Source organism: Convolutriloba macropyga, chromosome 4 (assembly GCF_964194025.1).
Source record: "Convolutriloba macropyga chromosome 4, txConMacr16.3, whole genome shotgun sequence".
NCBI classification, from domain to species: Eukaryota; Metazoa; Xenacoelomorpha; order Acoela; family Convolutidae; genus Convolutriloba; species Convolutriloba macropyga.
This window is the reverse complement of record NC_134471.1, coordinates 65,955,563-65,971,975: the sequence shown is the minus strand read 5'-3', so window position 1 is coordinate 65,971,975 and position 16,413 is coordinate 65,955,563. Positions and strand designations below refer to the sequence as shown.

At 35.0% G+C, this 16,413-nt stretch overlaps 1 protein-coding gene across 1 annotated transcript in view; it reads right to left on the bottom strand.

Moving 5' to 3' along the window:
• LOC142338137 (uncharacterized) overlaps nt 1-16,413 on the bottom strand; it is a 244,331-nt gene that overhangs the window by 161,473 nt on the left and 66,445 nt on the right. Inside the window, exons 16-18 of the mRNA XM_075387771.1 lie at nt 12,491-12,607; nt 6,875-6,973; nt 6,054-6,254 (exon numbers count right to left, since the gene is read on the bottom strand). Coding sequence (XP_075243886.1) covers nt 6,054-6,254; nt 6,875-6,973; nt 12,491-12,607 — 417 coding nt within the window. The remainder of the gene's footprint in view (nt 1-6,053; nt 6,255-6,874; nt 6,974-12,490; nt 12,608-16,413) is intronic.

Sequence of the window (16,413 nt, the reverse complement as noted above, 5' to 3'; positions counted from 1 at the left end):
ATGCGAACTTGACCGAACTCAAAAACAAATGATACTAATGCAGGCTATCCAAAACAATCGTTTAGCTGGATATATGTTAACCGGCAACCGCTCGATGTTCTTAGACACAGATGGTAGCATAGGTTGGCTGTACCACTGTCCAAAACGAAACTCACCACTTCAGGTTCTTGAACAGTGTTATGATAGGATTCCTATTCATTATGATGGTAGGACAATGTTCGTCGACCCAATTACTCGACAAACCTACCCTTTTGCAAACGAAGTAGATTGTGTTGGAGGCTACAAAAATGCCTACCAATTAGATATTGATAATGAAAATTCATGGTACCATTTGATGCCAGCACCTGTTCCTTTACAACCGCCAAAAATATTCTCTTCAAGAGTTATTAGTTCTATTCCAAAATTTACCGGTTACGAATCGCAACGTGCCGGAATTTACACACCAAATCAACTTAAATCGTTTTGGGACAATATCTTGCATTCGGAAGCTTCAAAGTCTGTTTTGACAAAAATTTCAAGAGAAGTTCTAGAAGGAAGAAGCATAGACTATTCTCAAAAAGATATCTATGCGTCAGCAATGGGAATTAACAGACAAATTTATCTAGATTCTCTTCTTTCACCTACATTTTTTACAGACCAGTTCAAAGGCACTTTTGGAATCATCACTTTTTATCTGGAAAAAATTGGAGTTTATTTTGCTTGTTTCTTGTGCATAAAATTCTTAACTGATGTAATCGTAACAATCATAAGAGCGTTCGAAATCCACAAAATATCCAACAAAACAATGGGTTTTTGGAAAATTCTATTAGGAGCAACATATAATCTTTGTATCTTATCGTTCTTTACACCGGTATTCTCTAACGAAACCAAACCGTCGGCCCCGCAGAACAACAATCATTTTTTACCGCTTAGTAATTATCAACCTTACAGCACAATAGAAAAAACTTACAAATGCGTTGAGAATCAACCTCGAGAAAATAAAATTGATGAGCATTGTCATACAGAAAATAATAAAGTAGAATACCCAAATCTGGCGTCACATCAACCACAACCACAAAATGATGCAACCATTCTAAGTGTGGTGGCACCTCCTTAAAGCTGTTAATAAAAAAATCATCTTTTTTATAAAAAAAATAATTTCTCTCAAAAATAATAAAAATTATTTGTATTAGACTCTATAAATTAATTAATATCTTGTTTAGATACACCTCAAGGATGCTATGCTATGCAACCCAAATTCATAAAACAGCCTAACGCTTTATTCATTCGTTTTGGACAATACACCGGACAGATATTATCCTCAAGTCTTTCCGATTTAAAAACTACTGTAACTATTAGAGTTGCATCTTTCTACTTCAGTGACATTATAGACTTGGACGTACCGCATTCAAATTTTCAATACTTCTCATTGTTAAGAGCCCTGATTGATGACACAATTACTTTTGTAAACATTGGAGTCGAATACAAAATTGTTTCAAAGCGTTTGAAGAAAAATATTATTAGACTTTGACTTTTCCTGTAAGAGACATGTGTGGATTCCTTCCTTGCTTTTTAATTCTTATAATCCATTTTCAACTATGTAATCGCAACTATGTCTATCTAGCTATTGCCTGCACTCTTCCCATACTCCGATTTTGCCTCAGTGAATCCGATTGATATATTATCTATAAATATCAATCGTTGTCAATAATCCTCTTTTCAGAAATAATTGACACACCCTTTTTTATCCTTTTTTTACATTTACATACTTTTATACATAGTTTTGAAATGAAGAACAATAAGTTAATTAACAACTAAAACGCTTCCATTAATGTACTTTTTGTTTCAAGATAGACTCGTTACAATTTATCAAATAAAGAAAACTTTTGAAGAAAATCACGGAGACATTTTCCCTCAAATCGTTATAAATTTTGAGTTTTGGGACACTTGGGAAAACGATACTGTGATTTTAACCCCTCATTCGTTGTATTGGAACTATTTCGTGTATTTAGCACAATTCGACCCTAATAGTCTGCCAAATGAGCTAGATCAGCAACATGATTCATTTAACTAATAGAAACCTACAAATCAGAATCGGAAACCAAAATTTTGAGCTATTAGCCGTATACTATGTTTCCGCTATAAGTATAATGACTTTCGCAAAAAAACCCATGACAAATATTTACAGACTTTTAACTATTTTCATTACTCATCCTCAGTTCGCCGAATTCACCATTTTTCTAGCATTCAAAGAGAACTCGGTATTTCAAGTACAGCATCCAATCTACATTGCTTAGGTATCATTCTAAACTATGATATTTGCAGTTAACAATAAATTTGTAGAGTTACAAAAAATTCAACGATCTTTTGATGCATACCCAACTCCTGTACCTACTATGCTAGTAACGCTCAAAGAAATCCAAAGTGAAAAAATTTGTTTAATAAGTATTAATCCTCTTTCAGTTCATTGGAAATTCTTCCTATTTATTCTAGAAAACCCAAACTGTGTACCTCACAATCTTTATTTTGAATTGCCGAAAAGTGATTGTTCTCCAAACGATTTCATTACTAAAGAATTGGAAACTATTAACAATTAAAAGCAGCAATGATATTTTCATACCAAAACTGCCTTATACAAATACAATTTTTTGAAAAATCATTTGTCACGACAAAAAGCAACAGAGTAATCCCACAATTAATACTCCATTTTGAATATTTAAACACTTGGACTGATGGAACCATTACCTTAACACCATCTTCCCCCTATTGGACATTCTTCATAAATGTATCCCAAGCTTTAAATGGTTCCAAGATCCCTTTTAATTTAGATCTCCTATAATGCTGTTCCACTTTGGTGAGCGACTAGTCAAAGTAGAATCCCTCGAGAAATCATTCATTGAAACTCCCACTGCAGAAATAAAGCCCTGTATAATCATACATTATACTGACTACGAACGTGGATGTGAGGGTTCTACTCGAGTCACCATGGGAATGATGCACTGGGAATTCTTTCTCGCACTCATCGATATCGAAGAGCACTTCCCAGTCAACTTGGGCGCTCTTCAGTAAAACCTCAACCACAAAATGAGCATCAAGCACAACCTCTCAAGTGTAATCGTCCCCGCTGCTTCACCATCTTCATCAAGCCAACAACCAACACTACAACATCAACAGAAACCGTCATCAACTCCGCCATTTCGACCAATGCGAGAACAACAGGACCAATATGATCCCCAAAACAACTGGCAAGTCAGTCGCAAACGACCCTACGAATTTCCAAACCAGTCAAGCCATGCTGATAAAGTAAGGAAATTAAGTAATATAAACGATCTAATGACTGATGAAGAAAGAAAGGACACAAAGAAATGCCTGGTGGTTCAAAAAAGCAGGGAGAATGAATTCAATCCTGAGAACCCAAGATTTGTAACGAATTTGAAATATTCACTGAAAACAAAATTCAACAACTTCAAAATTGCAGATAAGGTCAAGATTCAAAACACTGCCACAGGTGAAGAATTATTTGCAAAAAGTCGTGAATTACCGATCATACCAGACTTCTCACTTCCCGACAACCTCAACGTATGGAGAATTAAGAATAGGAGTGATGAACAAAAAACCTATTTGGTTAGAAATAATCAGTTGGATGTATACGCAAACGTTCCCTACTCCGCAATCACGGCTTTTCCGACGCCATCTGACCATGTAGGAGAAATATCGAAAGAATCTCTGATATCTGAAAATTCTAAGTTCCGCCAAGAACTCTTCATCAAGGAAACCGAGTTACAAGAAGTAACAATAAAACTGGAACAACTGAGAGTGAAATTGGACAAGCAAGAAAAGGAAACAAGCGACGATTACTGGAGACGCCAGTACATAATCTCAAAACAGCTTGACAAGACTGAGGAAAGTAACCTCAAAACACTCAATAAAGCATATGCACGAAAACATTTGGAGGTTACATCAGCTAACCAGAAGCTTGGAGCGGAAAATAAGAAACTCATTGAACAAGTCAAACAATTATCCGCTCAAGTAGATAAACAAAAGAAGAAGAACCGAAAACAAAAAAGGATAATCAAGGAACTATCAAATACAGAAAAGCATGCAGATGGAGACGAAGTAGTGGAAGTGGTTGATATAATGGACGACGGAAACAGTCCAGTGCCAAGCCCAGTCATTTTGCCCCCAGAATTTTTCGAATAATACAGCACAACATTATCGCCCTTTGCGATTAATTTTATAGCATACCATTATCGCCCTTTGCGATTAATTTCATAACTGTCTGAACTTGTAGTAACTCATTTATATGTCTCAAGCGCAATAAAATTATATACGATGCAATATATTTCTTTTTTTTAATCATTTTCTTTTCTATCTTAAAAATCGGGGTGAGCTGTAGTATTACGAGAGCCGTTACAAATGAGCGGATAATTAATCCCGCATTAGAGCGAACGTATTTAGGCGCTAATTAACCATTCTTTCGCCGCGCGCTAAACAAACTAACGCTTGTTAAGACTACCAGTACACAAGTATTTAAACAACTCAGTTCGACTTATTTAAATAACACAACTTTAGGCCTGGATCTCCTGGCTTATATCCAGGATAGAAAATGTACATTGTTGAACGTAGGCGGCCTGTAAAACCACAGTTTCTTTTGATTTAAATTACTTCTGCTTTTGACAGTTGCAATGCAGATCTTTCCCCCCAAGTTCAATAAAGATGAAGCAGATTGCTTCAGGGGAAAAGACAATAGAGTCTCATAAAAAGCCCCCAAGAAAACCATAATTGTTGCGGTTTTAGAAGAGGGGAAAAGCAGAAAACAGGCGCCTACGAAATCAATAATTGATGCTCTCAGCTTTTTAGATTTTTATTATTTTTTGGAGTTTCAATAATTTTTCCGTGAGATAAAAAAGAGTTAATTCTCTTGCCTTCTCGGCCAATAGGAAAATTATGAAGCACCTCACTATGAACGTGAGTTTGTGATTCGCTCCCTATCGGCCCAAACGGAGCTGAGAGGAATTAATTGTTTCTCTCAGCGAAGTGGGACGGAATAAAATTAGAGAGACAAATAACAGAGCCAGCGACGAGCAGCAGACAACTGCTTCATTTTTCTTGCAAAATAAATTCCTAAATTTAAACAGAAATTTTAGTGAAGATTTCCAACTTAGCAAATTTTCCAACAGAACATACTTGTGAGAAATCAACTGGAAGAAGTTTTCAACGACACAATCATTTAACAACAACACAATCGAGTAACAGCTCAACCCGGTTTAATACTACTCAGTGTAAGCTTGTTCATTTAAACTATCTATTTAATTAATTGAACTTTTCAGCCCCCCAACTACTTTAAATTGAGACTTATAGCACAGACAGGTCTTAGGCATATATCTTTGCCTTCGATTTGTTATATCTTTTGTCAAGTTTGACTGGCATACATAAAGAGATCCCGTATTGTGTGATCTGTAGCAGCCCAGCCAAATTTGATAGTCTCAGACCTAGACGCGTTTGAACCCCCCCCCCCCCCCCCCCATTGCAGTTGTAATCCTATAGGTATGAATGCTTTATTTGCGAAAATAATACAAATCCGCCGAACTTTGTCAATAAGGGTTCAGCAACAAGTTTGGCCATGTTTTAGTTATTACGATTGAAGGCCTATATCTTCTTAAGATCTTTTCAAACAAGAAACTAATTACCGACAACATATAATGATCCACAAATACTAAAAACACATTTGCTTTTTGTTCCAATATATCATTGTGAGAATGTAGTGAAAAAAGTCATCCAGATCTAATCAACATCTTCAATTTTTATTTCAAAGTACAGTTTCTTAAAAAGATAAATGCCTGGGCCGAGATGTCAACGCAAAAAAAACGCAAAATTATGTAAGATTGACGGTTAATACGTCGAATTTATGCAACGTCTATGCTTAGAAACTCAAAATTTGCCCAAAAATATGTAGCGGATATTTTTCTAACTTGTCAACGCTAGTTACGGCTAATTTGAAATAATTTTGCCAAAATTCTCAGCCCGTGTGGCAAGAGCTGAGACTCAAATTGGGCTAAATTGTGTTTAATTACCAATGTGACAATATCGACAGCAGCGTGGTGTTTTACCACGAGTAGATTGACCAATCGGAAGTGTCCATTCATGGCTGCCAAGTGAAGTGCTGTGACTCCCTGCTTAGTCCTGGCATTCACAAATGCCTGCATCTTCAGCAACAGGTCACAGGTCTCTAAGTGACCATTCGCTGCCGCCCAGTGAAGAGCTGCGTTCCCATGCTGAAAGTATTGCGATAAATTTACCGTGTTGAGGTGTCAGCGAGTGTAAGCGTACAATTTTGTGTAAGAAATGCGCTGAATGCGCGGAAATTTACTGAAATTGTGTTGAAAATTTGGTCTTACACGCTGGAGATGCTGAAATAAAACTTTTTCAACATTTTTCCAGGATTTTCTCACCAAAAATTTGGCTCAGTTTTAGCACCTTTTTGACGTTAATTCAATGTTTCGAAAAGTTTTTATGGCGCTGAATCATTATGTTCCCACGCTGAAATTATGCAAACTTTCCTAAATTTTGATTTAATTCGATAGCTCTGAATTTGACAACTGAAGATCAGAAAAATGGTAGGAAAAACTAAATTTCAGGATAATTTTTAAAAACATCCTAAAGATAAGTTTTTTTCTACCATTTTTTCTGATCTTCAATTGTCAAATTTATTGTTATCAAAGTTGTCAGATAAAACAAAGTTCAATCAGAAAAAAAAATAAAAACAACAGCGACAACTATTTTGTTCACCTGTTGAGTTATAATTACCTAATTGACATTTTTTATCAATGATGTCCTGATAACAAAAAAAATCGCAAAATGAAATCGCAATTGTTTATTAAGTTCTTTAACTGACCTCGTCAAAGACATCAACTCTGGAGTTGTTTTTCAGGAGTATCTTCACAAGAGAGTAGTGACCTTCTTCGCATGCTACTAGAAGCGGTGATCGTCCGTCCTAGAAAAAATACAAAATGATGAGTAGTGAGTAATATGTGTTATGCGACGACTTTCTAAACGAAAGCTGATCACATAACACATATTATGCGAGCGTCTTTCGGTTAGAAAATGGCCGCATAACATATATTACCCACTACATTTAGGGATACTAATTTTCAAAGAAAACATTTCTCATCAGGTCCAAGGTCTTCGTTTAAAATTCCTTCCTGTCAAGCCGGTTTTGACCGAAATATTTTATGATCAGCGACTCATCAAGGTCGCAAAGACCATTGGTCAGATTTTTGCTCGTTCAAATTGGATCGTCATGACAGTTCAAATTCTCGTTGGATCCGATTTTGCCTCGTTGAATCTATCTGGTGCCTTTCTGCTTCATTCAAAAACATTTTTGATCACGCTTTCCCTTTAACCATTCAATTATACCCTAAATTTGGATTCGTTTCAGAAAAAATTAACAAACTGTATGAAGTGCATTTTTTAACGGGGGGGGGGGGGGGGGGGGTTTCTCTTATATTGCCAAAGTCTGTAAATCAATTATCTCGAGACTAAATTGCGATATTGCTGCTTGGCTTAACATAAATGTGTGCAACAGAGTTGTGATATAATGACCTTCAAAGTGATAACTTGAGGGGTTGAACGGCATTGTACCTAGACCTTCAAGCATTGCTACAATGTTTGAAGGAACAAAAATAATACATACATTGTGCTCACTTATTACTTTTTTGCTTCCTTTCCATTTGGAACATGGTTTACGAAAGTTGGAAACAAAACTAATAAATTTCAGAGGGTTTTCTCTCAAACGATGAGCGGGTTTTTTGTATAGGCAAAATGAGCTTGACAGAGGGAGGATTTCCGTGGCTGGTAGGCAGAATTTTGCTCTTCGTGTCAACAAGCTTTGTCGATCCATTTTACAGTGCTCAGAATTTAACTCATTATTCTGTTTGTCTTCACTTATATTGAAATTAGTCTCACAAAAAACAACGGCCAGCATAAAAAAATAGAACTCAACTAGTTTTTACAAAGTTTGTGTTTAGTGCTTGCAACTTCTTTGATGAAAACTTCCAGCCCAATTTAAAAGATTGATTTACAATTGTGCCTTTTTTGTGTATTTTTACCATTCAGTTCAACTTAATTCATGAGCTTAACTGTTATTAATAAGCGAAAACAAAGATTATATGTAACCAAACAACCAAACACGATACGCTGACACCCATAGAAAAAATATGTAAACTTCAAACATTTTACAAAAATGAAACATCTTACCTAGAAACTGAAACATCAAGAATCCATTTCTGATGAAAATTAACAAGAAAGTTTTTTTCCAATTGGATCTCTGTCATCATCATAGCATTGTTTTCCTAGAAAATTTGGTCATGTTTTAATGGCAAAGAATTCACTTTCAATCAAAGAATTTATAATAGTTTTTTTCTATGATCTCAACTAAACAAACCTCTGCTAAATGACAGTTTTCGAAATGAAATTACATGAGAGATCTAAGGATTGAATAATAACAATAGTTCCTCCTTTTATACAAAACGGTAATAAACTTAATTTTTAGTGCTGTTTAAATTTTAGAACTCGATTTGTCTTTCTTGCCTTATATTGTCTAACACTATTGTTGGCACTGATATTGATGTCTTTTTGCCATGTATATTATAATGATTAATTATGTTTGAGCCTGTTTATTCATCAAAACGCATGAATATTGGGTTCTTTGGTTGTGATGTTGGTTGTAATTAGTAATAACGGTTTTTTTTATAGCTTTCTTGTGTTACTAATTTTTGTCTGTGATTATTTGCATGAACATTACGACGCAGTGCTATACCGCAAAATTTGCGCCTTAGTAAAGATTGCGCGAAAATAGATACATGAAATGAACGAAATTAGACAAGCTTTTTAATCTTATTTTTTGCGAAATTGAGAATCTTTCAAATAATAAAATAGGTGACAAGTCTTGTAACACGTTTCCGCTCATTTAAGGTATCTATTTTTTGCAAAAAAATTATCCCTAATTCGGAATTGAGCCTAATTAAAAGCGCAATTTGAATTACGAAAGTAATTTAAGGCTTTATTAATAGAGCATGCAAATATGATTTGACGCTATATATTTATTTAGAATTTTGGTTTTTGTTGCGTATTAGTGGAAGTCACTTCATATGTGATTTGAACCTCTTTACTGCTTCCAAATATAAAATTTATGAGACTTAAAATGTACATAGAGAGAGCAGAATGAAGAAAACTTCCAGAAAAAATTATTAGACACCTGTACACCTGTTAATAGACGAAAAAAAATTAAAGACAAACACCTATATGCCCGTAAATAGGCGCAATAAAATGTTGGTTCAAAAACTAATAAAGCCTGTGAAAATGTAAAGAGACGCAAAAATGCGGTTGAACAATGGAGGGATTTTTCAGTGAAAATAATGGTCATCCAAATTAGACGCAGATTTGAAAGATCTATAAAGCTGTAAATTGACAAAAAATTTTTTAACAAACTAAATTTAATAATTCAATTGGTCAATTTAAATGCAAATAACTCATTAAATCAAAATTAGCAAGAAAAAAACAGTAATGAATTCACCTGTGATTTTTTACCGAAATTTTTTTCTGTCCCATTTGATCTTGTTATGGAAAAAAAGAGGCGTTAAGTAGTTGCTACAAGACAAAATATAGTTTATAGACAAAAAATTAAACTAAATCCGAGTGTTTTTTGATGAAGTAGTCAATTTAAAATTGGAGCTTGTTAAAGAGAAAATTTTGAAACAGGGTTTTTTCAGAACTTAAATTATTTGTCAAATTTTAATAAAATCATCTTAAAACAAAGATGTTTGAATACAATTAAAATTCTGAAAAACCATAGAGATATAGTGCGGCGACCATCAAGAACTTCAGCTAGTGCTATTTTACTTTTTCATTACCTGAAAGAAACAGGTATTCTTCAGAAATTAATTTATTTGTCAAATTTGCTTTAAAAACCCTAAAACAGTCTTTGGGTGAAGCCAATTCCATTTCCGGTCAACAACTCACATCAAATTAAAATATTGTGTTAAATTTAAGTCTTTATATGGTAAATTATTAACATGTAAACCACTTTTAGTTACCTAATTGCTATCAATTATTAAACTAGGCGCTTTAAGTTGGGATTAATTGCGGATTAAAGATACTTTCATGCAAAAATTAGATACATTTAGTGCGGAAAAGAGTTACCTTACTTGCGAAAAAGAGATTCGTGATACATTGTGCGCGAAAAATGGGATACACAGCTTGTATCTCAAATTCGTCGCGGTTAAAACTTGAACACTTTTGCGAACACGAGTTGAGCTTTTCCCTTCAATTTTGCCTGTTATTGCTAAAGTATCTATTTTTGCAACATTGCTGCATATTCAATGTATTTACATAGGAAAAACTAACAAGAGATACGCAGATTGTGCAAATTTACCCGTGAAGATTTGGGTATATCTCTGCGGCGTAATGAAAATTCTCTTTTTTACTATAATTCTTTACTTAGAGTTAGAATGCCGGGTTTCCACATTTTTTTTGCACCAGGATTAGAGTTTTGTTTCTCCCGATTCTTCTGAACAACAAATTGTTCCTAGTCTATCTGAAGATTGAGGAGAATTAACCATTGCTATTCTGGGTGCAAATTTAATCTTCCTTTAAAAAACGTTTTGGGAGTTTTTTCAGTCATCTTTGAAGTTGGTTTTCGGCAGCGGCTGTTTTTCCCGAAAACTTTTTTAGTTGATATTCATAATGTGGTCATTATTATGAACTGAAACAACAACGTGCAAGATTGAAAATGTCAGGTTGTTGCGACAACAGAATCTGATATGCCAGATTTACCTACAATCAGTGCTAGAATTCGAACAAGCAAGTTTGGGTTTCGAGCAAGAAGAGGTGACTCTGCGATAGTCACTTCAAAATTCTGGCATTTTACGTAAAGCACAACGCGGTTCTTGAATCGAAGAATGCCAGACTTCTGTAGTGACTTCATCTTCTGTAGTGACTTCATCCGAAGGTCTCGGAAGGCTGACATCAGTGACCAAATATGATTTTCACCAAGTTAATTTTAATAGCCAAAAATCGTTAGGTCAACTGACTCAATTCATTAAAAAAGAAATGGCCAAGAATTAACTTAAACCCGGGTCTTCTTATTAGTCATATAAGGATCATATATGATGTCATACAAATCATAACGTATTTCCTAGTACGATTCGTTGTATGACTACTAGTAAATCATAAGAAATCATATATGATCACAGTATGATTACCAAAATCATACATCTTTTTTTCATAAATCTTTTTCATTTCATGTTTTTATCAAATTTTATTTGATAAGGCATCACCTATGTGATTTCCCGACATCACTTTGTGATCCGCCAAAAAACCCTAACGTACAATATAATTTGCAAAGTTGGGCACTAACTAGCCAGCTAATACCTATAAAAGCCCACTTATAAGAAACATAGGATCTTCTCAACAATTGCCCCCCCTTTTGCAAAAGGGGGGCTATTCTTGAATAGAATTTAAGCGAGCTATTTATTAACCAATCAGAGACGACTAATAACTTTTCACGCATGCACATACTATTGAATTGAATAGAATAAAATACACCGTGGTATAGCAATTAGCCGAACCGGAATACAAAGCGAAAAGAATTTCCGACTGGCGGGTCGGTGGGCGCGCTTCGCGCGCGTCGCGGCTTCGCCGCGATAACCGACCCGCGATTTCCGGATTACATCCCACAGCGCATGAGAGGCATGGCCATGAACAGCGGTCCGCAATTGCGCTTAAACTAATATTCGGCTATCTAAAGTGTAGGTCAAGTAATATTGTGGTAAAGTATAGCACAAAAGGGGAGGCGATTCTCTACTAGGTACCAAAGGGGGGGGCAATTGTTGAAAAGATCCCAAACATACACACAAATTTGCGTATAACCTCAAATTCGTTTTGTAAATATGTTCAAATTACATAGTTTATTGTTTTTAGTGCCCACAATGAATCAAATGTTGAGTGCAAATGCAATTCAATAATTTAGTATGTCCTCTGACTACATTATACGAGAATTTGTGGCACCAGTCAATGTTTTATGTTTCATATATGACCTTGTATGAATTCCAAGATTTTTTTCAATTTCGATAGAAAACGAAATTTAAACAGTTTTTAGGCTAAAAAATTTTTTGTATTATCCCTGTATATTTTCTAGGAAATCATGTATGACCCTTGTATGACTATCAAGAGTTCATAGAAATCGTATATGACCTAGTATGATTACTAGGAGTCATACATGACCTAGTATGACTACTAAGAGTTTTGTATGATGAGCAACCCGGGAAGTTTAAATTCGCTTTTTTTTGAAAAAATTTTTTGATGTATGTCTACTATTTCGCAAGATCTTGCAACAAGTCGCTTGCAAAAACAGCTTCCGGAACTTGCCTTTTGCAACATAAACGTCATTTGCACGAAAGTTGCAAGATAAGCGTCGGAGTTGGACTAGAGTATTCTTTCATTATTATCTTACCAGACTCTGTCTGTTGAGAAGTAGTTGTACATTTGCAGATCCGAGATACTCCACCACCAATTGAAGTAATTTACTGTTCCCTCCTCTGCACAGATAGTGCAACGCTGTCTCTGCAGTCTAAAGAAAACCAACACAAGCAAAACTTACAATTAGCTTAAGTATACCTGCTAGTCTTCTACCATTTATTTGTGACTGATTCATCGTTTATCACAACTAAAATGAAGCTTTTTTGAAAAGTCTCGGCTGTCTGAAAAAACTCCCGCGGAATAAACGGCCAAAAAAGATACAGTAAATGGTTATCCTTGATAATTTGTTTGTAACTTGTACTATGTGAAAAAAAACAAGTCTTCTAGACAATGACGTTTACTTATGATTTAGATTTCGTTAGCTCGTCACTCTACAAATCCCAAGACTGTGCTGCGCGACATACGCAAACCAATTATCTTGAAAAAAGGTTGAGCGGGATTTTCCAGATATGAGGAGCATTCATTTGTTATAATTGGAAATCTATGGATCGTGTTCAACGGCTAATTTCTGTAAAATTTTGAAACAAAATTGATACTTTTATTAATTTGCAGGAAGAGTTTAAAAGTCCTGAAAACAATCAGACCGCATCAACTGCACGGTACCGAAAAACGCTCCGCTTAAGCAATGTAGATAGTTACGGTAAGGTATTCTAATGCAAACATCAATTCAGATCTATGAAAAACTAACAAGTGAAGAGAACTGTAGCGCATGATTTAACACTCTAGGAACTTTAAATCCAAAGATTTAAGCAATGCGACAAAAGTTTGAAAAACTCAGATAGTATGAAACTGAAAACTATGTCGCGGAAAATGTTTTCCGTTATTCGGATGATTTTTTAAGTTAAATTTTCACCCGGGTCGAGGTTTGGCGGTGAATTTTTATAAAAAATGCGGTGAAATGTGGTGAAAAAAAAACAATTTTCATCGCGTTTTCTTACATTTTTTAGGGTGAATGCGGTGAATTATTTATTTTCACCGCGTTCTCAGTATGCGTACAAAAAAATCTTCCCTACCCCGGTTTAGTGAATTATCTTATTCACCGCATTCACCGCTTTCACCGCATTTGTTATATAATTTGCCAAAAAGGCGATGCGGCGTATTTTTGTAAGAAATGTGCTGAATTTTCCGGTGAATTTTCGTAAGAAAGGCGGTAAAATATTTATTGTTACCGTATACACCGCAATGACCGCAATTTCTTACAAAAATTCACCGCATTCACCGCATTACAAAAATTTAACCAAAAACCTCGACCCGAGTTAGTCAACTTTTGATCAAAAGCAGAAGCTCACGACACCTCTCCCACAAACAGAGGAACGAAAATAACACTAGATGAATCGTTGTCGCAAGCAACGGTATCATTAATTGAATGCCAAATCAATCTGAAGACTTTGTTTTTATTACTTAAGGTGGCGTTTCAATATTTCCGTTTTTCAATTTCTTTTGATTGTTAGTTTCAAAAAACGAAGGAAGCATATGACGGAAAACCAGAATTATAATCTCTGGAAACTTCATCATATAATTTTTCTAAGACAAGTTAATAGAATAGCAGTTTTCTTAATATCAGCCATTGCCACCGAATTTCAATCAGACACACAAATATGCCTAACTAGAACCAATCAAATACAGGCCTCCTGAATTGTATTTTCGGTTAGATTGATTTATGTATATATCCAGACATAGATCCTCTCAATTTTTCTAGATGTTCTCTGCCACATCTAGTATTGTGATAGATCTGTTCAAAACACTAATCTGAGCTGCCCCAATTTGTAGAAGTTTGCAAAAAGCATTAAAATGATTCTAAAACACGGCGAAGTTCAAAAATTTCTCAAAGAGATTGATTGGTGTTGAACAATTTGAGAACAATTTAACAAAATCAATAGACTTTTTCTGGCCACTCAACAATTTGAAATGCGACAATTTTGAGAGAAATTTGAAATTAGGCATCAAAAGATTCTGATATGCAACGATAGCTGTTAAAGCTTTGGGCTTCCTCTGTGAAACAAGTAAATTGCTTTCAAAATTAAGGTTCTTATTTTACCGGGTCGAGGTTTGGCGGTGAATTTTTATAAGAAATGCGGTGAAATGTCGTAAAAAAAACAATTTTCATCGCGTTTTCTTACTTTTTTTAGGGTGAATGCGGTGAATTATTTATTTTCACCGCGTTCTCAGTATGCGTACAAAAAAATCTTCCATACCCGGGTTTAGTGAATTATCTTATTCACCGCATTCACCGCTTTTACCGCATTTGTTATATAATTTGCCAAAAAGGCGATGCGGCGTATTTTTGTAAGAAATGTGCTGAATTTTCCGGTGAATTTTCGTAAGAAATGCGGTGAAATTTTTATTGTCACCGCATACACCGCAATGACCGCAATTTCTTACAAAAATTCACCGCATTCACCGCATTACAAAAAATTTAACCAAAAACCTCGACCCGAGTTAGTCAACTTTTGATCAAAAGCAAAAGCTCACGACACCTCTCCCACAAACAGAGGAACGAAAATAACACTAGATGAATCGTTGTTGCAAGCAACGGTATCATTAATTGAATGCCAATTCAATTTGAAGATTTTGTTTTTTTTACTTAAGGTGGCGTTTCAAAATTTCCGTTTTTCAATTTCTTTTGATTGTTAGTTTCAAAAAACGAAGGAAGCATATGACGGAAAACCAGAATTATAATCTCCGGAAACTTCATCATATATTTTTTCTAAGACAAGTTAATAAAATAGCAGTTTTCTTAATATCAGCCATTGCCACCGAATTTCAATCAGACACACAAATGTGCCTAACTAGAACCAATCAAATACAGGCCTTCTGAATTGTATTTTCGGTTAGATTGATTTATGTATATATCCAGACATAGATCCTCTCAATTTTTCTAGATGTTCTCTGCCACATCTAGTATTGTGATAGATCTGTTCAAGACACTAATCTGAGCTGCCCCAATTTGTAGAAGTTTGCAAAAAGCATTAAAATGATTCTAAAACACGGCGAAGTTCAAAAATTTCTCAAAGAGATTGATTGGTGTTGAACAATTTGAGAACAATTTAACAAAATCAATAGACTTTTTCTGGCCACTCAACAATTTGAAATGCGACAATTTTGAGAGAAATTTGAAATTAGGCATCAAAAGATTCTGATATGCAACGATAGCTGTTAAAGCTTTGGGCTTCCTCTGTGAAACAAGTAAATTGCTTTCAAAACTAAGGTTCTTATTTTACCAGGTCGAGGTTTTGCGGTGAATTTTTATAAGAAATGCGATGAAACGTGGTTGAAAAAAAAAACAATTTTCACCGCGTTTTCGTACATTTTTTAGGGTGAATGCGGTGAATTATTTATATTCACCGCGTTCTCAGTATGCGTACAAAAAACTCTTCCCTACCCCGGTTTAGTGAATTATCTTATTCACCGCATTCACCGCTTTCACCGCATTTGTTATATAATTTGCCAAAAAGGCGATGCGGCGTATTTTCGTAAGAAATGCGGTGAAATATTTATTGTCACCGCATACACCGCAATGACCGCAATTTCTTACAAAAATTCACCGCATTCACCGCATTAAAAAAATTTAACCAAAAACTTCGACCCGAGTTAGTCAACTTTTGATCAAAAGCAGAAGCTCACGACACCTCTCCCACAAACAGAGGAACGAAAATAACACTAGATGAATCGTTGTTGCAAGCAACGGTATCATCAATTGAATGCCAATTCAATCTGAAGATTTTGTTTTTATTACTTAAAGTGGCGTTTCAATATTTCCGTTTTTCAATTTCTTTTGATTGTTAGTTTCAAAAAACGAAGGAAGCATATGACGGAAAACCAGAATTATAATCTGCGGAAACTTCATCATATATTTTTCTAAGACAAGTTAATAGAATAGCAGTTTTCTTAATATCA